A 24,873-nucleotide genomic window follows, 5' to 3' on the forward strand; every position below is an offset into this window, starting at 1 on the left:
GACATGTTCTGAAGTGCATGTGGTGTAGCTGCTGACATCTATTGACAAGCAAGTAACATTGCTAAAGTATAAACACACTAAACCTTTTCTATTTTGTCATATTGCACACAAATACTCAAGTCCTACATGGCCGAAGTACGATGGCAGTAGGTGTGTACCAGTAACGTTCAGAGGATTATTTGTCACAGTTAATCAGCATATCATTATTTTCCACATTTCTTTGCAGTTACCAACTGTGACTTTGAACTTTGGCAGAGGCAATGTTAGTGTGAAAGTTATAAAGGATGCTGGGCTGTTTCCCAAGTTTTTCAGCACCAGCTGCAGTATAACTTTATTTGAAATGAGCAGATGGGGAGAAACCGGTGTCCTATTTGCCTACTGCACTTTCTAACCAGTTCTTGTATTTAGTTACCTGTAAATTTCTAAAAGTAAACCCTGGAAAACTATTTGTTTTTCTCCACATAATCACTGAAAGATTTGATAAAAATTTGTTTTAACGGAAATGAAATACCAGCTTTATATTAAGTGCAGATCTCATTTTAGAATATGTGTCCTGTTTACCTGCATTGCCTTTATTGCATGTTAATTTACAAACACTAGAAGCATCCCATTTTTTCTTCAGATTTACTAGCTAACCTTATTTTCCTAATTATTATTACTTCTGCATGAGTACATCCATTACGCGGGAGGATAGTCACTTACGAATTGACCCAACACACGTATTCTTTTTTTCATTTAACTCACAAGACAGTGTATGGAGGTGGTTGCTTAGGAGCATAATGAGAAGATCAGAAGGCCTCTTTCCTCAGCAGTGGAATCCTGAGCCTCATGAGGCTACATCCACACTACTATATTTTAATTTAAAAACGCAGACATTAGTCTTTGTTTTCACTTTTCGCCCACATTACCTTTTAATTTTTAATCCTTGAAAACAGAGACTTTTGAAAACCATTCTGAAAACACCCACACGAATTGCAATGTAAATGCAGACTCTAGTTACACTCCGATTTGTTTGTGATTGTTACATCATCCTTCCCTGACAGGATCTTTCGCATTATTAACATCTCATTTCCTGATTCCTGATTCTTCCCTTCAAGGAAGAAAACGATATTCCAACATTGTGGAGAAGAGTTGCTTTCCATGGTGTTTGTTGTGTTGCTTACTTGTATTAATCTAAATGACATTTTGTACAGGATCAATACAGCATACATGCAACAAAAAGAAAATAATTTACCTTTCGCCAAAGTTCTGTGGTCGGTTGCATTACCATGCCCAGTATATGTGAATATCAGGGGTGGCCAACTGTGATCCTGAAGGGCTGCAGTGGCTGCAGGTTTTTGTTCCAACCCAGTTGCTTAATTAGAAACCAATCCTCACCAATAACAGATCTTTAACCTCATGGCTTGTTAGGGGAAAAAAATCTATGGATTAAAATGCTTTCTAATGATACATGCATCATCCAAGTGATTTGAAGCCTAAAACAGATGAATAATTTTCAGTTCTTCACGTTCTCTTCAGTTTCCTTCTGAATACTTAAATCAAATATTGCACGATGATTACACACAGGTGGACATGGAGACAAGTTAGATATAGAACTGCTGGCTCCTTTTGTCATTTGTCTCTTATTGCTCATAAGGAGCAGTTAAAACAATGAATACAGCTGTTTAAGACTAAAATAAGCAATTAAGGGTTGAGAAAGGATCAGACTCGACACACTTTAAAAGGTTTGGGGCAGTCACCCGTATATTATCCCTGGCTGCAATTTGGGTTTAGACAGAAGTGTTTATGTTGGAGTCCAGACATAAACTGTTTGAGGTTTGGAAAGATGGTGGTTTTAACTGATAAAACCAGAAGTGACATAGGGGAACTGGAAGTGACCTTCTTCTGGCGTCATCGTAGGCGCCGAAACCGGAAGTGACATCAGCCTGGGCGCCAGAACCAGGAGTGACTTCTTCAGTGAGGAGTCAGACAGGTTTTCCCGTGGTTGGTCTGCAGAGATAACAGGAGAAAGTTTAGTGCACCCCGCCACCCCCTGGCCTGGTGTGGAATTACCTTCATTTGGTCCATACAATGTCCTCCTACTCAGAAGTACGTGACAGGGTTCAAAATCTTAACAAGCAAGACAATTAAAATGAAGCAGAAGAATGTCTCTTTAGCAATAAGCGCTTCATCAGCAATGAATGATTTCTCATGAAGCAATTGGGTTGGAACATAATCCTGAAGCCACTACGGCCCTCCAGGACTGACGTTGCTCAGCCCTGATTTCCTTAAAAACATAATTTTAAAATGAGAATGTAGTTTCTTGGATGTAGCCTGAGGCGATTTAGGTAATCTAGGCATATGTTAGCAGGAAAATGTGTTCTTATAGTGACCCTCCACACCGAGAGTCAGTGTTTACAGAATGGTGTGTTTATTCCATATTAAGAACACAAAGAAGGAATACACAAAAATAAGAGAGAGGTTCAAATAAACCAATGGAAAATAAAACCTCACACCTCTCTGAGCCATCCTCCACAGGTCTAGATAGCTCACTCCACTGTCTCTCAGTCTCATTCACTTTAGCATAGTCAAGCAGAGAAGACTGCGTTGTGACCTAATCCAGGTCTTTGAAATTCTCAAAGACATTGATAAAATAGATTTAGCAGAATTCTTTCGACTTAACAGTGGGTCATGTACTCAAGGACATCAGTGGAAATTAAGAGAATGTGAATTTAGAACTGAAGCAAGAAAGCAAGTAGTGGGAAACTGGAACAAACTACTGAAACATGAAGTTGAAGCAGCAACCTTCACAACCTTTAGGAAGTGCCTGGATGAGATGTTAAACCAGCTTAGCTATTAGCCAAACAGACAAACAGACTGAGTGGTCTCCTCTCATTTGTAAATTTCTTATGTCCTAAAGGTATATTTTGAAACATGTAATTTATAGAAACATCATATATAATGAAATCATTTTATTTTGAAAGAATAGCACATTTTCCCAGTTTATTAATGTTAGGATTGTTTGTAAAATATATGAGAATTTGATGATTCAACAGTGCTTAACACTCACATCCACAGTTCATAAAAGATGACGTTTGCTGGTTCTCACTTAGATTGAAAAAGCGGTTAACCATAGAATCGTTAGTCGTTCCTTTTCAAAAATACTGTTGCTCAACTGCCTTACATAGCCATCATCATTGCTATGGACATAGTGAAGTGCCCGAGATATGTTGTGAACACTGAAATTCCAGGAAATGATTTAAACAGAGATGTGAAACAGACAACGTTGTAAACTGTCAGATCAAAAATAAAACTGGTAACCAGGAACTAAGGAGCAAGATGTTCCTTGATAGTTGAAGTCAGAACGAAGTCAAAACCAAAATGGCTTCCTAATGCTTGGGCCTTCTTAAGAGAAAAACAAACTACCACTAAAAGAAGTTGCAAAGTCGTTTTATCCACCAATGAATGAAGTAATGATAAACTTGTGGTTATATTTATATATCATAACTGATGAAGTAAGGGCCTTGAATGTCGTGACCACATGATTAAAGAAAACAAGATGTCAGCACTTACTTTGTTTAAAGATAAACAATGGGAAATGATCCCTGATAAAATGTTGAGCACTGAAATGCCAGGGAATAATAAACGAAAAATGGGATGTGGTCTGAAACAGGCAAGGGTGAAAACCATTAGAGCAGAAATGAAACCAGTAACCAGGGGGCAAGACGTTACTTGAGAATCAAAGTCAAAACCATAATAACAATCCTACCACTTGGGCCTACTTAAGAGAAAAACAAAATACTGCTAAGATAAGGTGCAAAGTTGTTTTATTCACCAATGAATGATGTATCATGAATTTGGGGGTACTTCAATACATTACAACCCTGAATGACCCTGATTGGCATTGTGACATGATTAAAGAAAACAAGATGATGGCTAAAAAATAACTATCAATACATATTCCTTTTCAGAACAAACAATGGGAACTGATCTCTGTTGAAATATTGTGAGCACTGAAATACCTGGAAATGATACTAGGAAATATGAGATATGGTCGGAAACAGGCAAGGGTGAAAACTGTGAGATCAAAAATAAAACTAGGAGCCGAGGAGTAAGACATCAATCGTGAGTCCAAGTCAAAACCAAAAATAACAATCCTACCACTAGGACCTACATGGGAGAAAAATGTAACTACTACTAACAGAAATCACAAAGTTATTTTATCAACAGAGGAATGAAGGATTAATTCATTTGCAGTTGTATTTTTACGTCATTACCGTTAAAGTGAAGAATGCTGTGGTGACATGATTTAAGAAAAAATATTAACTAAAAATAACTATCAATACATTTTCAATTTAAGAATAAACAATGGGAACTAATCCCTGGTGAAATATTGTGAGCACTGAAATACCAGGAAATGATAAATGAAAATTGAGAGATGGTCTGAAACAGGCAAGGATCAAAACCATGAGATCAAAAATAAAACTAGGAGGACACGTTAATCAAGAGTTGAAGTCAAAACCAAAAATAGCAATCCTACCTCTGAACGAAAAACTTAACAGCAGAAATCACAAAGATGTTATATCCACTGAGGAACGAAGGAATCATGAATCTGCGGCTATATTTATACAGTCGGTGAAGTAACGGCTCTGATTGTCGAGGTCACAAGATTAAAGAAAAGTAAACAGAACCTTATTAAAATGTGTAAGTGTTGAGGGCAAACAGTGGGAACTGATTCCTGGTGTTTCAAAACCCACAATAAACCCAGAACACATATATGATGATGTATATTATGGCAGTCACCTTGTAGTTTCCTTCCAGCTTTTGTAGATATTCCTGGTAGAAAGCAAATCATTCCCTTGTAGAAGTTTCCGAGCTGATTCAACCTTCGAAATCCAAACATTAGCAAGTCAACAAATTATTCATAATGCAGCAAAACTCTAAATGATCTGTAAGATAGCATTGCCCCCTACTGTCCTGGTGGCCCCTTTACACAGCCGGAGAGTGCATGCTTTTGAGCTTGATGCGTCCAGATAGCCTCAGTTAGACTGCATTTGCATGTGTGCGGCCTGTTGCCATGTTTAACATTTGCTGCCTTGTGTATTTATTTACATGTCTAGCATGTTTTACAGCACCCTCCTTTATTTCAGCAATGTATTCCCCTCGATTGTTGGGTTCTTTTCTGCCTCAGCTGCCATGAGTTGGCTTTGTATCCTTTCTACTTGTTCACATTTAATGAAAATCTCAGTTTTTTGGTTAGGGAAGTACAAAGTTCAAATGGTAATTGGGGTGTCAGATGTTAAGAATGTTCATTGTCATCCCTTGCTTTTTGTAAATGCATGCCTTGCTGATCATCTGCATCATGCTAATTTATTTTACTTTTTTTCCACATTTGACTTATAAACTCTCTTTTCTTGTTTCTTTTCTATGCACCTTTAAGCACAAACATAAACCATCCTTGCTACCGCCTAGAACAGTTAAGTAAAAAAAAAAAAAAAAAAAAAAAAAAAAGCAAAACAAAAACAAAACAACAAAAAAAAAAAAAAAAAAGTTGATGATGATGATGGTGGTGATGATATGTGAATCATCCTCTTAAACCGAGCTTCCTCAAGCTGAATCAGTCATCCTCTTTGAGCCTGTCTGTCCCCATGTTAAAAAAAAAGTGTTTGCTAGTGAACCTTGTGTTGTGTGTTTTTCAGATGTGGGACATTTGTCCCTGTGAAAGTGTTAGTGAGTCCTCATTGACTTAGCTGTCCATTACATTTGTCATTTGTGTGGTCAGAACTGTGCTGAAGAGCAGATGTGTCCTGAGGTGGAGCTGTTTTGGGCAACGGTCTTCAGCGATCAGGGCTGGGATGGTATTTGGTTTCACATGTTTAACACAGCGTTAGGAACTGCGGATACCTGCCACCGTCAGACAGTCTGACCCCACTGACACTGCCTTCAGAAAGTATTAAGACAACTTGTTTTTTCATTTTGCTATGTTGTGCACAATCATTGAAATTAATTTTGTCTCCAAATCAAGCAACACTTGATACCCCAGAATGGCAAAGCAAAAACAGGATTTTGGAATTTGTTTCTTGCAAATTTATTTAAAATAAAGATGTGAAATATCTCAGTATTCTAACCCTTTACTCTGTACTTCATTGAAGCCCCTTTAGCAGGGATTATAGCCGGGAGTCCTCTTGGGCTATACACACCTAGTTATGGAGATTTTATGCAATTCTCAAGCTCTGTCACGTTGGATGGAGAACATCAGTGGACCACTATGGTCAGATCTCTCCAGAGATTCTCAGTTCAGTTCAAGTCCAGACTCTGGCTGGGCCACTCAAGGACATTACCAGAGTTGACCCTAAGCCACTCTTGTGTTGTCTTAGCTTTGTCCTTTCAGAAGGTGACATTTTGTCCCAGCCTGAGGTGCAGAGTGCTGTGGAGCAGGTTTTCATTAAGTATATCTCTGTACTTTTCTCCTTTCAGCTTTGCCTCAAACCTGACTTGTTCCCCAGTCCATGGCACCTGAAAAACAACTCCACGACCTGAGGCATTAGCAGTGCCTAGTTTCCTGCAGACAGGACACCATTGAGCCCACATAATTCAGTCTTGGTTTCATCAGACCAGAGAATCTTGATTCTCACTGTGATAGTCCTTTAGTTTGCCTTCTTGCAAAATTTAAGCAGGGCTTCCATGCGTCTTTTACTGAGGAGCGACTTCTGTCTGCTTCGAAGCCAAGATTGATAGAATCTTGCAGTGATGGATGTCCTTCCGAAAGTTTCTCCTATCTCCACACAACTTCTCTGGAGCTCAGAGAGAGTGATCATTGGGTTCATGCTCATCTCTCTTACCAAGATTCTTTTGTTTTGTTTTTTTTGACCATTCAGGCCAACAGCGCCCACCTAATGCTTTCAAAATAACATCAAGTCAAATTTTGAAGGTCCCTAAAGTCCTACTGTCTACCACAACAGTTGGTAACTTATTTTCTCTGTCTGTAGTTCACTGCGTGAAGAAAAACCTCAAATGTTTGTGCAGAATTTCCCCTTAACAAGTTTCCAACTGTGTCCGCATGTTCTTGATGAACTCATTTAAAAGTCACAGTCTCGATCCACTGGGCTAATCCATTGGGTTTAGAGAATGTGCTTGTGGGACTGGGCACACATAAGAGAGTTTAAATCACAGAAGGCCTAGAGTAGTAATGACATGTTGTACGTTCCATTGCATAACAATAGTATAGCAAGGTACTTAATTTGTCGTGTAACAGATTACAAAATTCTGGATTCCAAATTTAGTTCAAAGTCTTCTGTGTATAATATAGTTTCACATCTACTTTCATAGCATGTGGGACAAGGCAATGCTTTGAAGCAGTCAGGGTGCTGCCGAATGCCTCAATGATGTTTGAAATTTCAGACGTCATCAGTCACTTGTGCTTCAAAACAGTGGGATTCATTAAACCGATACAAGCTTTGAAGTCTGAGTGTCAAATGTCCCATCTCTCTCAATCAGACAACAAGCTTGTCCACTATGCATCTACACACACACTCTTACTCAGTTTTTCAAATGTTCTAATGCTGATGAGGTGGATTAGTACAGCAGATTCAGGCTGTTAGTGTACATTAAATTCTTCAATAAGAACACAGGGATATACTGTAGATCACGGATGTTGAACTCCAGCCCTGGAGGTTTTCATTTTAACCATCTTCTTCATTAGTGACCCGTTTTTGCTGCTAATTAACTTCGCTTGCCTGCGTTTTAATTAACTTGACTTGGGACCCTTAGTCGTCTCTTTTTTCCTTAATTAGCAGCCAAACAATAGTGAGACACAAAACAAGCCGCCACATGACCAGCTCACCTTTGCCCATCACACAATATCTGAAAATAAATAAAGGTGATGGCCTTGGTAAGGTTGATCTCTTAGGTCACCAAAGCATTTTGACATTGGTGTTCTTCAAAAAAAATAGAAAAATCAACAGTTTCGGAAATGTCTGCTATGGCAGAATGAGATTGATAGATACAGTGCATCCGGAAAGTATTCACAATGCATCACTTTTTCCACATTTTGTTATGTTACAGCCTTATTCTAAAATGGATTAAATTCATTTTTTTCCTCAGAATTCTACACACAACACCCCATAATGACAACGTGAAAAAAGTTTACTTGAGGTTTTTGCAAATTTATTAAAAATAAAAAAATTGAGAAATCCCATGTACATAAGTATTCACAGCCTTTGCCATGAAGCTCAAAATTGAGCTCAGGTGCATCCTGTTTCCCCTGATCATCCTTGAGATGTTTCTGCAGCTTAATTGGAGTCCACCTGTGGTAAATTCAGTTGATTGGACATGATTTGGAAAGGCACACACCTGTCTATATAAGGTCCCACAGTTGACAGTTCATGTCAGAGCACAAACCAAGCATGAAGTCAAAGGAATGGTCTGTAGACCTCCAAGACAGGATTGTCTCGAGGCACAAATCTGGGGAAGGCTACAGAAAAATTTCTGCTGCTGTGAAGGTCCCAATGAGCACAGTGGCCTCCATCATCCATAAGTGGAAGAAGTTCGAAACCACCAGGACTCTTCCTAGAGCTGGCCGGCCATCTAAACTGAGCGATCGGGGGAGAAGGGCCTTAGTCAAGGAGGTGACCAAGAACCTGATGGTCACTCTGTCAGAGCTCCAGAGGTCCTCTTTGGAGAGAGGAGAACCTTCCAGAAGGACAACCATATCTGCAGCAATCCACCAATCAGGCCTGTATGGTAGAGTGGCCAGACGGAAGCCACTCTTTAGTAAAAGGCACATGGCAGCCCGCCTGGAGTTTGCCAAAAGGCACCCGAAGGACTCTCAGACCATGAGAAAGAAAATTCTCTGGTCTGATGAGGCAAAGATTGAACTCTTTGGTGTGAGTGCCAGGTGTCACGTTTGGAGGAAACCAGGCACCGCTCATCACCAGGACAATACCATCCCTACAGTGAAGCATGGTGGTGGCAGCATCATGCTGTGGGGATGTTTTTCAGCGGCAGGGACTGGGAAACTAGTCAAGATAAAGGGAAAGATGACTGCAGCAATGTACAGAGACATCCTGGATGAAAACCTGCTCCAGAGCGCTCTTGACCTCAGACTGGGGTGACGGTTCATCTTTCAGCAGGACAACGACCCTAAGCACACAGCCAAGATATCAAAGGAGTAGCTTCAGGACAACTCTGTGAATGTCCTTGAGTGGCGCAGCCAGAGCCCAGACTTGAATCTGATTGAACATCTCTGGAGAGATCTTAAAATGGCTGTGCACCAACGCTTCCCATCCAACCTGATGGAGCTTGAGAGGTGCTGCAAAGAGGAATGGGCGAAAGTGGCCAAGGATAGGTGTGCCAAGCTTGTGGCATCATATTCAAAAAGACTTGAGGCTGTAATTGCTGCCAAAGGTGCATCGACAAAGTATTGAGCAAAGGCTGTGAATACTTACGTACATGGGATTTCTCAGTTTTTTTATTTCTAATAAATCTGTAAAAACCTCAAGTAAACTTTTTTCACGTTGTCATTATGGGGTGTTGTGTGTAGAATTCTGAGGAAAAAAATGAATTTAATCCAATTTGGAATAAGGCTGTAACATAACAAAATGTGGAAAAAGTGATGCGCTGTGAATACTTTCCGGATGCGCTGTAGATAGATAGATACTTTATTAATCCCAAGGGGAAATCCACATACTCCAGCAGCAGCATACTGATGAAGAGCAGCAACAAGCCATGGAATTAAATAACAGGATTAATTAACAGCAAGAATCAGCTTCATCTCATTAAGAGATTGGTTGGAGTTTGAAATCCTAGTTTAGCTGGTCATCTATTGGCTCGTTTCATATCTCATTTCTGTTTGGCTGTCATTTAATAAAGAAACGAATAAATTCAGAAGACTGAATCCTTAAAAACGGGGCTATTAGAATGAAGGAAAAAGAAGGCAATTAGCAGTGAAAACTGGTCATTGATTAGTAAAAGGCTTAGAATGAAAACCTGCAGGCCCGGAGTTCAAAACCCCAGCTAATGGGTGAATTTTATTGGAAGGTTTCACATCATGGGAACGAAGTCCATAGGAGAGCGGCTAGTCTGATTCCAGGACTGTGTGGTTTGAGCTATGAGGAGGGCTAAGCAAATGGAGATTAAAAGGGGACGTGATTGAAGTGTTCAGAATTATGAAAGGCATTATTAGTACAGTGGATCCCAGTTGTAACTTCAAAATAAATTCTGCTACAAGAACATTGGGACACTGTTGGGAACTTATTAAGATTAGATTAGAACAATTGTGACGAGAACAGGCATTTCGCACAAATGATAGAAGGTTGTTTTCTTCCTGCAAACAACCATAGACACATGGAATAAGTTAACAAGTAGTGTGGTGATCAGTAGGACTTTTCGGACCTACAGATCTTGTCTTGATGTTATTTTGGACAACCAGTGTGATTAGGAAGGACAAGGTTGTTGGGCTGAATGGCCTGTTCTCGTCACAGTTGCTCTAATCATCGTGTGTAGTTTGTACCTTCTCCGTATGTTCGGTCGTCTGCTACGTCCCAAAGAACTGAATGAGAGGGTGCGTGCGCACACGTGTGTAGTGGAATTATGCCTGGCGGCCAATGGCTTCCCATGACTCTGCAGTTAATTAGGAGGTTTGACCTTTGACACGCACACTCCACCTCAACCGGTAGGCTCGACTAGACGATTTTCACACATAGCTTGTTTTTCTTTCAGCAGTGTCAAAAATCAAATACCATCACAGCCCTTTCAACTTCCCGATTTCATGTGCAAATTCTAAGATACGAAGAAAACAAATAGCAACCTAAAAAGACAAAACACGTACCGCTTTGATCAAATGGGTGCGTTAACACGACGTCCCGATTCTTAATCACCGTTCACAAACAGTTCAAACATCAGGTTCAACACATCTGCTCTGAGAAAGAAACAAACTGGGAAAAAAGGTTTGTTGCCGTGTGCCATGAAATGTAGAATTACTGTGGATACCCGTAGCATTTTATTCCCTGCTTCTGTAAATGCAGATGTTTGAGAAATGTGCTGTGGCGTTTTATTGCTTCAGCACATTTGTGACATGAATTGATGACGGATCTGCAAAGATCACTAAAACAATCAAGTTAGGGAATAAAATCACAGACATGGGATGGGAGGGTAGAATTGACGTATCTTGAAAGTAGGCCTAAGAATTGTATATTTTAAAGTGTTGTGCATATCCATTTTGTCGAGTGGTTTTCTTTTTTTAATATGTATCCTGTATTTTTTGCCACCTTTTAATTTTTTTGTACTCTTTTATTTCTAGCTTCCTAAAGGGAAAGTGTTTCTATTTTCATAATGTAGACTTAAAAGACTCATGACAGTAGGGTTATGGGAGCCGAATGCTGGGTTATTGTGTGTTGAGGATTTTCTGGTGTATCCTAAGGGGAAAGTCGCCATTTCCGGAGGGATTATACCTAAAATCAGATGCTGAACCCCCTCTGTTACATTTCAGGGCAGCAGAGGAAGCACTTGCAGTGGACGTTGATGAAACTAACCCGGGCACCGAGTGGGAACGCGTTGCCCGACTTTGTGACTTCAACCCCAAGTCTAGCAAGCAGGCCAAAGATGTGTCTCGCATGCGTTCGGTCCTTATTTCTCTCAAGCAGTCTCCTCTGGTCCACTGAGAAGATAACGGAGGAGAAACCAACCCCATGTCGCAATACTTTAAAACTCAGAGAACCTTGTGGATGCAGAAAATTCCCTTATAGTAATGTTTAAAACAAATATATATATATCTCCTTTGTTAATTTGGACCAAACCATATTGTGAATTTCATGTTTAGCTGACTGGTGTTTGTGAAATTGTAATTGATAGTATGAAATTCTATGCATTTTCTTTAATTTTTAAAACTTGAAAAATAAAAAAGTATATCACTTGAAATAAAATGAAGAATGACTGCCTACACACCTGCATTCTAACTGTGAAGTTTTTCCTTTAACGTGTATAGAAGTGGTCCCTAACCACTAGGCCACGGACAGGTAACGGGCCGCACAGAAAAAATTATTTCCATTTTATTGACTATCCGAGTCTGCAAGGTGTTTTATTTAGACAAAATGACCAGAGTATCTCTGGAGAACAGTTGTTTAGGCACGTTGACAGCCTCTGTAGTTAAGGAAGTCGGCGGGTTTGGATGTGCGTGCAGATTGAATTGTTTGTTGGGTTGGGGGGCTGCGGCGGGTGACACCCCAGCACCACACTGGAGTGCCAATCCTGCCACCGGCCCCCAAGTTGTTCCCTGTAAGTTGGAGGACCTGCTTACAGGGCTGGATGCAGATTAACGTGGTGGACAATAAACCTTTGGTGACTTTCAATAACTGTGACCACTCGTCATTCACCATCGTGGAGAAGTCCCCAGGAGTGAAGTCTCATTGAAATGCAACGAGTGAAGGTAATTGAATATACATTGACGGCATGACCCGAACCGCTGGTGTTTGATGGCAATGTCGTGGAGAACTGGCGTGTGTTTGAACAAGAATATATTTTCATAGCAACTGCACATTCAGGCAAAGACACCAGCACACGAGCATGTAAACCTCTCAATATGATGGGCCCTGTTGATATGTTTAATTCTTGACTGTGTTTGAAGAAAATATTTAAGCAAACTTGTTCATGTATTTTGAAATAAGGAACAAAGCTAAAGAGGAAGGATGCAGAACAGTGATTATGTTCTGTACAGCCACTGTAGTTAAGAAAGTAGGAGAGGTGGCATTCAGTAAGGTTTGGATGTGCGTGCAGATTGATTGGTTTGTGGTGTACAATAATCTGCTGATAACTCCTAATAATTATGACCACTCTTCATTCAACAGTTTGCTCAGGAATATGCCGTCCTTCTCATGGCCCTGGAAACAGAAGTGTCCGTGTGCCAAATTTACATTATCCATATTACTAACCGAGAATGGTAAACCGGATACGTACGCAGGGACATGCCCGTGGACGCAGGAGACATTTTGCGCAGGCGCCACACAAAGCCCCCTGCCCCAGAGTGAAACGGGAGAGAAGTAATATGGAAGCAGGTACATGCCCATGGACGCAGGAGACATAATAAAACAAGAGGAGTCAACGCCCCGCCCCAGAGTGAAACGGGACACACTACGGAGTCCACAAACGTTCACAAATCAAACCCGACATAGTGCGGAAGCGCGTCTGATACCGCGGAAGCAAAACTGTCTCGGCTCCAAAACCACACAGCTACAACAACGAGCCTGCATGGACAGATACAATGTACGTAGACGACTACAACGCGCGTCTCACACTGCGGAGGCAAAGCAGGCACGGGTTCAAAACGAATGAGCTCGAGTGACCGAGATACAAACAGAGTCCGCAGTGGTCCACAGTGCACCACATAATAGTACGGACGGAGCTCCGTATTAACAGTGGGGGGCCCCAGAGTGACACGGGCGAACGCTCCGTATTAAACGTATGTCATCCTCACACGTCCAAACTATACAGCATAGGTGAATCACATTACAGTGATGCATTATTGACGGTGCAACCACAGACATCGCTCCGTATTAACAGTAAGTGCAATTATTCATATTACTGACGGTACACAACGGAGAACTACTGGAGTCACGATCACGTCTCCAAAACTATACAGCTCCACAATACACGTGGGCGCCTACAACGCGCGTCTGAAACCGCGGAAGCATAACTGTCTCAGCTCCAAAACCATACAGGTCCACTAACGGAGCTGCAGAAACAAGCCCGCATAGACACATACAATGAACATGGACGCCTACAACGCGCGTCTCACACCGCAGAAGCAGGACGGCTGCACAGCGGGCACGGGTTCAAAACGCCGGGGGTAGGCGAGCGAAGCGAGCAGGAGGCGGAGCCCCCTTGTTGTAAAATAAACTCCGATCACAGCTCTGTACTAAAAGAAGCCTCATTAACTAATATTGCATTGTTTAACTCGAGATCTCTTAATGGCAAAGCATTGGTGCTGTCAGAATTCATCATTGACACCAAACTTGATATGCTGTGCTTAACGGAGACTTGGCAAAAACCGAATGAATTTATATCTCTCATGGAGGCGACTCCACCTGGATTCACTTTCCACACAGAGCCTTGCAGCTCAAGACAAGGCGGTGGACTTGCAGTTACTGTCAGAATGGATTTACACATCAAAAGAATCCCCATTGACTGTCCATTGTCTTTCGAGTGCCTGGCTCTTAAACTAATAACGGAATCTGGTCCTGTCTCACTCATTGTTCTTTATCGTCCCCCAAAATACAATGCATCCTTCTTATCTGATCACTGAACTTTTAACCCACTTAAGTTCACTTTCCCAGAGAATTATCCTTCTTGATGATTTCAACATCCATATTGACATCCCCACATCTAAACTGAGAAATGAATTCCTGTCCTTACTGGACTGTTTTGACTTGACACAACATGTTGATTTCCCACCCACTCTGGCAGTCATATATTGGATCTGATCTGCACTTCTGGACTATCTGTTGCCAACATTTACAGCACTGATTTGGGACTCTCTGACCATAAAGCAGTATTTTTCACCGTCTCACTGCCTTTCCCTCCTCTTACCTGTAAATGTCAAATTTCTTTCCAAAACCTTAAAAAATATCTGTCCCTCTATCCTTTCTGGATCCATTTCTGATCTTTTACTGTCTGCACCTATTCCACCAACACTAGATAGTTTTGTTGACCATTATAACTCAGCCCTTCATTCAGCATTAGATAAAACGGCTCCTTTAAAACATAAGGAGGTTTCCTTTAAACGTTCAGCTCCTTGGTATAACTCAGAATTGCGATCTATGAAAGCAGCTGGCCGACACCTTGAGAGAATGTCACGTAAGACTGGCCTCACCGTGCACATCCAGGCTTTCTCTGATCACCAAAGAGCTTACAGAGAAGCACTAACTTCTGCCAAGAACACGCATTATGGTAGAATAATAGAAAGTGGCCATGATAACCCAAGGGTTTTGTTCTCTGTAGTTAATAAACTACTCAAACCCGCATCTGGCCCAACTACCTCTTCTACTGAAGTCTGTGAGGAATTCCTCCACTTTTTCCATAACAAAATTAAAGATCTAAATAATTCAACTAACAAATACATCATCTGTTTATATCTCTCCCTGTTTTCCCACTCCATCCAGCTCCTTCTCTAAGTTCTTACCAGTCACATCTGCATTTGTTAATGACCTGCTTTGTAAGATGAGGCCGACTACTTGTGTACTGGACCCCATCCCCACCACACTACTTAAATCCTGCCTTCATGCCATAATCCCGACTGTTACAACAATAATAAACTCATCCCTTGACACTGGCTCTGTGCCGCTCACTTCTGTAACCCCAATGTTAAAAAAGTTTGGCCTTGATGCTGACAATCTTAACAATTTCCGGCCTATTTCCCACTTACCTTTCCTGTCAAAAGTTCTTGAGCATGTTGTAGCTTCCCAACTCACCAATTACCTAACCTCTAATAATTTGATGGAACCCTTTCAGTCTGGTTTCAGGGTGCGGCACAGCTGTGAAACTGCTCTGCTACGGGTAACCAATGATTTGCTTATGGCAGCAGACTCTGGACAAACCAGCATATTAATTCTGTTAGACCTCAGTGCAGCATTTGACACTCAGGTCAGACATGACATCCTACTGTCCAGAATGGAGAACATGCTGGGTATCTCTGGCACTGCCCTCCGGTGGTTCAAGTCCTATCTGACTGATAGGCAAGAGTTTGTTAGTCTTGGCAAGAGCAGATCCAGCTCAACGCCAGTCACACAAGGAGTCCCTCAAGGCTCTGTCCTCGGTCCTCTGCTTTTCTGTATTTATATGCTTCCCCTTGGCCATATTATTCGTAGCTATAGACTGGGTTATCATTTTTATGCAGATGATACTCAGCTCTACTTCAATGTTTAAAGTGGAACTTCATCAGAGCTTTCTCAGCTCACAACCTGCCTTAGTGAAATTAAAACCTGGATGGAGCAGAACTCTTTAAAATTAAATTGCAACAAAACTGAACTCCTGCAAATTGGGACTAAAATGCAACTTCATAAAATGAGCTCCTTCCCAGTCTATCTTGGCGGTGATCTCATCAGACCTGCCTCTACTGTAAAAAATCTTGATGTCATTTTTGATTCCTCCCTCTCTTATTCCGCCCACATAAATCACATTAAGAAACTTTCTTACTTTCACCTCTGTAACATATCCTGTGTTCGCTCCTTCCTCTCCTTCTCTAATGCTGAGAAACTTGTCCATGCTTTTATCACATCCCACATCGATTATTGTAATTCCCTACTGGCAGGTGCCCCTTCTAATCTTATATCACAGCTCCAGCTTATTCAAACCTCAGCTGCAAGAGTCCTTACTCGAACCAGCAGCAGCGAGCACATCACACCCATCCTGCTCCGTCTTCACTGGCTCCCCGTGTCTTATAGGATTGAATATAAAATCCTACTAATAACCTACAAAGCCTTAAATAACCTCGGGCCAAACTACATCAGTGACCTTCTCCATCACTATGTGCCTGCCCGCCCACTAAGGTCCTCTGATTCTGGCAATCTTGTTGTGCCCCTCACTAATCTACACTCCATGGGTGACAGCAGGGCCTTCAGCTGTATAGCGCCCAGACTCTGGAATGACCTACCGAAATTAATCAGGTCAGCTGACTCCATGAATTCTTTTAAAAAACAACTCAAAACTCATCTGTTCAGGAAGGCTTTTAGCTCTGACGTTATTACCCCTCTTTAAGTTTACCTCATGTAACCTGTGTGTGTGAGTGTGTGCGAGACCATCACTTATGTTGTCTGTTAAGCTTTTTCACGGAATTTACTGTCTTAATCTTCTTTATCTATCTGGTTTAGGACAATGCTATATACCATATACCCTGCAATTCTTTCTTAAACTATGTGAAGTGCCTTGAGCATAGGAAAGGCACTATATAAATATATTATTATTAATCTCCGCATCACTTCCATAGGTGCCTCTTTCCCACACTTGTCTCTTGTCACAGTTTTGATGCCCGATGCTTCAAAAGCTACCCCTATGGGGGAAGACCCAACGATGAGACAGAAAAGATTCTAAGACTGGCTACGAAAGAAGATTACGGGTTTATCGCAAAAGGTGATTCACGTGCTCCAAGCCCGTTCTGTGTTATATGTGGCCAGTATTTGCTAATATCTGTCCAATGAGGCCATAAAGCCTTCAAAACTGCTTCACCACATAGAAAGCAAGCATCCTGCATTAAAAGAGAAGCTGCTTTAGTACATATGTGTGATGGCCAGTCCGTGGAAAATGATCTTACATTAAACTAGTCTGTGATGCAGACAGAGGTGACTGTGCACAGATGGTGCAGACCTATAAATACCTGGGAGTGCAGCTGGATGATAAATTAGACTGGACTGCCAATACTGATGCTCTGTGTAAGAGAGGACAGAGCCGGTTATACTTCCTTAGAAGGCTGGCGTCCTTCAACATCTGCAATAAGATGCTGTAGATGTTCTATCAGACGGTTGTGGCGAGCGTCCTCTTCTACAGTGGTGTGAAAAACTATTTGCCCCCTTCCTGATTTCTTATTCTTTTGCATGTTTGTCACACAAAATGTTTCTGATCATCAAACACATTTAACCATTAGTCAAATATAACACAAGTAAACACAAAATGCAGTTTTTAAATGATGGTGTTTATTATTTAGGGAGAAAAAAAATCCAAACCTACATGGCCCTGTGTGAAAAAGTAATTGCCCCCTTGTTAAAAAATAATCTAAATGTGGTGTATCACACCTGAGTTCAATTTCCGTAGCCACCCCCAGGCCTGATTACTGCCACACCTGTTTCAATCAAGAAATCACTTAAATAGGAGCTGCCTGACACAGAGAAGTAGACCAAAAGCACCTCAAAAGCTAGACATCATGCCAAGATCCAAAGAAATTCAGGAACAAATGAGAACAGAAGTAATTGAGATCTATCAGTCTGGTAAAGGTTATAAAGCCATTTCTAAAGCTTTGGGACTCCAGCGAACCACAGTGAGAGCCATTATCCACAAATGGCAAAAACATGGAACAGTGGTGAACCTTCCCAGGAGTGGCCGGCCGACCAGAATTACCCCAAGAGCGCAGAGACGACTCATCAAGAGAGGTCACAAAAGACCCCAGGACAACGTCTAAAGAACTGCAGGCCTCACTTGCCTCAATTAAGGTCAGTGTTCACGACTCCACCATAAGAAAGAGACTGGGCAAAAACGGCCTGCATGGCAGATTTCCAAGACGCAAACCACTGTTAAGCAAAAAGAACATTAGGGCTCGTCTCAATTTTGCTAAGAAACATCTCAATGATTGCCAAGACTTTTGGGAAAATACCTTGTGGACTGATGAGTCAAAAGTTGAACTTTTTGGAAGGCAAATGTCCCGTTACATCTGGCGTAAAAGGAACACAGCATTTCAGAAAAAGAACATCATACCAACAGTAAAATGTGGTGGTGGTAGTGTGATGGTCTGGGGTTGTTTTGCTGCTTCAGGACCTGGAAGGCTTGCTGTGATAGATGGAACCATGAATTCTACTGTCTACCAAGAAATCCTGAAGGAGAATGTCCGGCCATCTGTTCGTCAACTCAAGCTGAAGCGATCTTGGGTGCTGCAACAGGACAATGACCCAAAACACACCAGCAAATCCACCTCTGAATGGCTGAAGAAAAACAAAATGAAGACTTTGGAGTGGCCTAGTCAAAGTCCTGACCTGAATCCAATTGAGATGCTATGGCATGACCTTAAAAAGGCGGTTCATGCTAGAAAATCCTCAAATAAAGCTGAATTACAACAATTTTGCAAAGATGAGTGGGCCAAAATTCCTCCAGAGTGCTGTAAAAGACTCACTGCAAGTTATCGCAAACACTTGATTGCAGTTATTGCTGCTAAGGGTGGCCCAACCAGTTATTAGGTTCAGGGGGCAATTACTTTTTCACACAGGGCCATGTAGGTTTGGATTTTTTTTTCTCCCTAAATAATAAAAACCACCATTTACAAACTGCATTTTGTGTTTACTTGTGTTATATTTGACTAATGGTTAAATGTGTTTGATGATCAGAAACATTTTGTGTGACAAACATGCAAAAGAATAAGAAATCAGGAAGGGGGCAAATAGTTTTTCACACCACTGTACGTGGTGGTGTGCTGGGGAAGCAGCATAAAGAAGAAAGACGCCTCACGCCTGGACAAACTGGTGAGGAAAGCAGGCTCTATTGTAGGCACAGAGCTGGACAGTTTGACATCCGTGGTGGAGCGACGGGCGCTGAGCAGGCTCCTATCAATTATAGAGAATCCACTGCATCCACTAAACAGTGTCATCTCCAGGCAGAGGAACAGCTTCAGCGACAGACTGCTGTCACCATCCTGCTCCACTGACAGACTGAGGAGATCGTTCCTCCCCCACACTATGTGACTCTTCAATTCCACCCGGGGTGGTAAACGTTAACATTATACAAAGATATTGTCTGTCTGTGTACCTGCATTGTTATCACTCTTTAATTTAATATTATTCTTTATCAGTATGCTGCTGCTGGAGTATGTGAATTTCCCCTTGGAATTAATAAAGTATCTATCTAAAAAAGGTTGGAGACCACTGCTGTATAGGATCCGGTAGCCACGTGTGACCACTCAATTGGCATATGAAGCACTGGGTTAAGTGTACTCACCTAGGGGGCTACCACTGAAATAACTTTGAATTGATCACATGTTTCCGTCAGGTCCATTCAGACCTTTTTATCGACCCCTCTAGAGGCTACAGTTATTTAGAACCAGTGGTACACCATTAAAACTGGGAAGAGAAACCTCACTGCTGAAAATGCACATCTGCCGTGAGCACTGAGTGGTGCATTTGGTGCCTTCAGAAAATACCCAAAGCTCCTCTCACTTTTTTCACATTTGGCCATGTTGTAGTCTTATCCTAAAATTGTTTAACTCCTTGAGGGCTGAATATTTTTTCTGTACCCAGTAGGAATTCACAACACAACAGCTCCCGGCTACCAGAGCTAAAGGCGGATCTGGTGGGAGAGTGAAGCGAATACGCAGAGCAAAATACTCCATAGACAATGTTTTGCATATTATTGCTGAATCAGACTCTGACTTATCACGCTCTGAGTTTGATCCAAATAATCTGGAGATTGAAAATGAAAGCGATGTAACAGCATCAGCTGATCGGTCCCCAGCTGACTGTATGCTGATCGTATGCAGCCGGCAACCACGTAAAGACCCTACTATATGTCTTTATTGGTCAACAACCACCTCAAAAGAGTTGCATTCAGTTTTTTGTCGCATCAAGCAACACTCAATAGCCCAGAATGACAAAGCGAAAACAAGATAAAAAAAAAAAAAAACTAAAATCTCACATTGACACAAGTATTCAGACTCTTGGCGAAAGTCACTGAATATAATAATAAGCAGCAGTTTCACAGTGGAAGTGACATTACCTCATGTCTGTTCTACATGAACCACACAAACCCCCTAACCTTAAGTTACCCTAATCTCACTTCTGCCAAAAAAAACTATGGTCAAGAACTGTGATGATGCAATAATAATAATAACAATACATTTTATTGATGTAGTGCCTTTCCCATGCTCAAGGCACTTGATGTATGGCTCTGAAGTTGGATATTATTGGCGTAACGTTATTTCGTCCAGTACAAGGCAACATAATACTGTCCTGGGTGTTCATTAGGCTTAAAAATGTAAAGTGGATCATTACATGTCACCCCGAGTGCAACTGGTAGTTAACCGTACTAGAATTCTGAGCCCAAGTCACACTCAGGGTTAACACCAAGGAGGTTAAAACGCAACAATAAAAATACTGATGTTGAAAGGCATCATTATATATATATATATATATATATATATATATATACACATACATACACACATACAGTTGTACTTGAAAGTTTGTGAATCCTTTAGAATTTTCTATATTTCTGCATAAATATGACCTAAAACATCATCGGATTTTCACTCAAGTCCTAAAAGTAGATAAAGAGAAACCAGTTAAACAAATGAGACAAAAATATTATACTTTGTCATTTATTTATCGAATATTACATATTTGTGAGTGGCAAAAGTATGTGACCCTCTAGGATTAGCAGTTAGTTTGAAGGTGAAATTCAAGTCTGGTGTTTTCAATCACAATCAGGTGTGAGTGGGCACCCTGTGTTATTTAAAGAACAGGGATCTATCAAAGTCTGCTCTTCACAACACATGTTTGTGGGAGTGTATCATGGCACGAACAAAGGAGATTTCTGAGGACGTGTTGTTGATGCTCATCAGGCTGGAAAAGGTTACAAAACCATCTCTAAAGAGTTTGGACTCCACCAATCCACAGTCAGACAGATTGTGTACAAATGGGGGAAATTCAAGACCATTGTTACCCACCCCAGGAGTGGTCGACCAACAAAGATCACTCGAAGAACAAGGCGTGTAATAGTCGGCGAGGTCACAAAGGAACCCAGGGTAACTTCTAAGCAACTGAAGGCCCTCTCTCACATTGGCTAATGTTCATGTTCATGAGTCCACCATCAGGAGAACACACAACAACAATGGTGTGCATGGCAGGGTTGCAAGGAGAAAGCCACTGCTCTCCAAAAAAACATTTCTGCTCGTCTGCAGTTTGCTAAAGATCACGTGGACAAACCAGAAGGCTATTGGAAGAATGTTTTGTGGACGGACAAGACCAAAATAGAACTTTTTGGTTTAAATGAATAGCGTTATGTTTGGAGCAAGGAAAGCACTGCACTGCATTCCAGCATAAGAACCTTATCCCATCTGTGAAACATGGTGGTGGTAGTATCATGGTTTGGGCCTGTTTTGCTGCATCTGGGCCAGGATGGCTTGTCTTCATTGATGGAACAATGAATTCTGAATTATAATCAGAGATTTCTCATCAGAGGAAAATGTCAGGACATCTGTCCATGAACTGAATCTCAAGAGAAGGTGGGTCATGCAGCAAGACAACGACCCTAAGCACACAAGTTGTTCTACCAAAGGATGGTTAAAGAAGAACAAAGTTATTGTTTTGGAATGGCCAAATCAAAGTCCTGACCTTAATCCAATCGAAATGTTGTGGAAGGACCTGAAGCGAGCAGTTAATGTGAGGAAACCCACCAACATCCCAGAGTTGAAGCTGTTCTGTACGGAGGAATGGGCTCAAATTCCTCCAAGCCGGTGTGCAGGACTGATCAACAGTTACCGGACATGTTTAGTTGCAGTTATTTCTGCAAAGGGGGGTCACACCAGATACTGAAAGCAAAGGTTCACATACTTTTGCCACTCACAAATATGTAATATTTGATCATTTTCCTCAATATATACATGACCAAGTATAATATTTTTGTCTCATTTGTTTAACTGGTTTCTCTTTGTGAGTGAAAATCTGATGATGTTTTAGGTCATATTTATGCAGAAATATAGAAAATTCTAAAGGGTTCACAAACTTTCAAGCACGACTGTATATAAACGTCTATATGTGGAAGTGTGTGTGTGTCTGTCTGTCAGGCCCAGAAATGCGAGGCTACAGCATGAAGCTCAAAGAGCCGGCAAGGCAGCCCCAAGTTAACGACTCGGAAGAAGAAAGAAGTTCAAGGCTACAGCATGAAGCTGAAAGAAAGTGAAACCGCCGACGAAAGACAAACGAGAGAGAAACTTGTTTAGCCGCTGATAGACAAGGTGGGTGAGCACATCTGCAAAACGAAAGGCCGACTCTGCATTTCAATATTTTTTCTGACGACTTCAATAGTTTCTAGAAGACTGGGCTTTTTACAGCATGGGCTTACACAGCTAGTTATCTAATAATGCCATGATGAAGAATGCTGTTGCATTATACAAGCTCTAATGTCCCAGATTCAGTTCAGTTCAGTCGGTTGGATCTAAAAAGAAACACTCCACCCAAAAAGGATTTATTTACACAGTTATGTTACTTACCTCATTGATGGCCAATAAAAACTTGAAATCTTACATTTTCCTGGAGAACACAGGTCACAAAATTTCACCAAATTGACTGGGTGCCTATGGCGACCAATTCAGGACAACAGCAAATAATATCAAACGTCCATGAAAAAAATCTTGCCTTAAATGCGTCATGTCAAGTCACCCAGTTGTATACTCACAGCGTCCTAAACACGTGAATGAAGTGGAAGGAGAGTCTCCCATTCAAATTCTCATCCCTGTGTGTGAAAGTGTTCCTCTTCGGTTCACAAAAGCATACTGCAAAGTGGTTTGTTTAACAGTATTTTAGAGAAAAAAAAAAAAAGTGAGCATATGACCGGATGACTTGAAACAGGAAAATATTTCAAGGCCTGAGCTGATGGACAATGAAGACCAAAAAACTGAGGTGCTGCCATTATCTGCATGATTTTACATTTATGAACTTCATTCTTCATTTGCAGATTTGGGTGGAAGCTGTGAGACATTAAGACCGAAACAAAGCCAAACCCTGGAAAAAGAATATCCCACTTGAGCACTGGGTTAACTCTTCTCTTTGGCTAAGCCAGGCTGTTACAAAGCGGCTAATGATGCCTAACCATATACAGTGGGGCAAAAAAGTATTTAGTCAGCCACCAATTGTGCAAGTTTTCCCACTTAAAAAGATGAGAGAGGCCTGTAATTTTCATCATAGGTATACCTCAACTATGAGAGACAAAATGAGAAAAACAAAATCCAGAAAATCACATTGTCTGATTTTTAAAGAATTTATTTGCAAATTATGGTGGAAAATAAGTATTTGGTCAATAACAAACAAGCAAGATTTCTGGCTCTCACAGACCTGTAACTTCTTCTGTAAGAGGCTCCTCTGTCCTCCATTCGTTACCTGTATTAATGGCACCTGTTTGAACTCGTTATCAATATAAAAGACACCTGTCCACAACCTCAAACAGTCACACTCCAAACTCCACTAGGGCCAAGACCAAAGAGCTGTCAAAGGACACCAGAAACAAAATTGTAGACCTGCACCAGGCTGGGAAGACTGAATCTGCAATAGGTAAGCAGCTTGGTGTGAAGAAATCAACTGTGGGAGCAATTATTAGAAAATGGAAGACATACAAGACCACTGATAATCTCCCTCGATCTGGGGCTCCACGCAAGATCTCACCCCGTGGGGTCAAAATGATCACAAGAACGGTGAGCAAAAATCCCAGAACCACACGGGGGGACCTAGTGAATGACCTGCGAAGAGCTGGGTCCAAAGTAACAAAGGCTACCATCAGTAACACACTACGCCGCCAGGGACTCAAATCCTGCAGTGCCAGACGTGTCCCCCTGCTTAAGCCAGTACATGTGCAGGCCCGTCTGAAGTTTGCTAGAGAGCATTTGGATGATCCAGAAGAGGATTGGGAGAATGTCATATGGTCAGATAAAACCAAAATAGAACTTTTTGGTAAAAACTCTACTCGTCGTGTTTGGAGGAGAAAGAACACCATACCTACTGTAAAGCATGGGGGTGGAAACATCATGCTTTGGGGCTGTTTTTCTGCAAAGGGACCATGACGACTGATCCGTTTAAAGGAAAGAATGAATGGGGCCATGTATCGTCAGATTTTGAGTGAAAACCTCCTTCCATCAGCAAGGGCATTGAAGATGAAATGTGGCTGGGTCTTTCAGCATGACAATGATCCCAAACACATCGCCTGGGTAACGAAGGAGTGGCTTCGTAAGAAGCATTTCAAGGTCCTGGAGTGGCCTAGCCAGTCACCAGATCTCAACCCCATAGAAAATCTTTGGAGGGAGTTGAAAGTCCGTGTTGCTCAGCGACAGCCCCAAAACATCACTGCTCTAGAGGAGATCTGCATGGAGGAATGGGCCAAAATACCAGCAACAGTGTGTGAAAACCTTGTGAAGACTTACAGAAAACGTCTGACCTCTGTCAC

General features: G+C 41.4%; 1 protein-coding gene across 3 annotated transcripts in view; it reads left to right on the plus strand.

The window, feature by feature from the left end:
• clta (clathrin, light chain A) overlaps positions 1-11,919 on the plus strand; it is a 72,741-nt gene extending 60,822 nt beyond the window's left edge. For 2 of the 3 annotated variants that reach the window (XM_051929939.1, XM_028805796.2), the window contains one exon: positions 11,468-11,919. In XM_051929939.1, coding sequence (XP_051785899.1) covers positions 11,468-11,639 — 172 coding nt within the window. In that variant the 3' untranslated portion in view covers positions 11,640-11,919. Of the gene's footprint in view, positions 1-5,419; positions 5,456-11,467 lie in introns of all 3 variants that reach the window. The other variant, XM_028805795.2, reaches the window with a different exon arrangement.
• Positions 11,920-24,873: the final 12,954 nt, after the last annotated feature.

Source organism: Erpetoichthys calabaricus, chromosome 7 (genome assembly GCF_900747795.2).
Source record: "Erpetoichthys calabaricus chromosome 7, fErpCal1.3, whole genome shotgun sequence".
NCBI classification, from domain to species: Eukaryota; Metazoa; Chordata; class Cladistia; order Polypteriformes; family Polypteridae; genus Erpetoichthys; species Erpetoichthys calabaricus.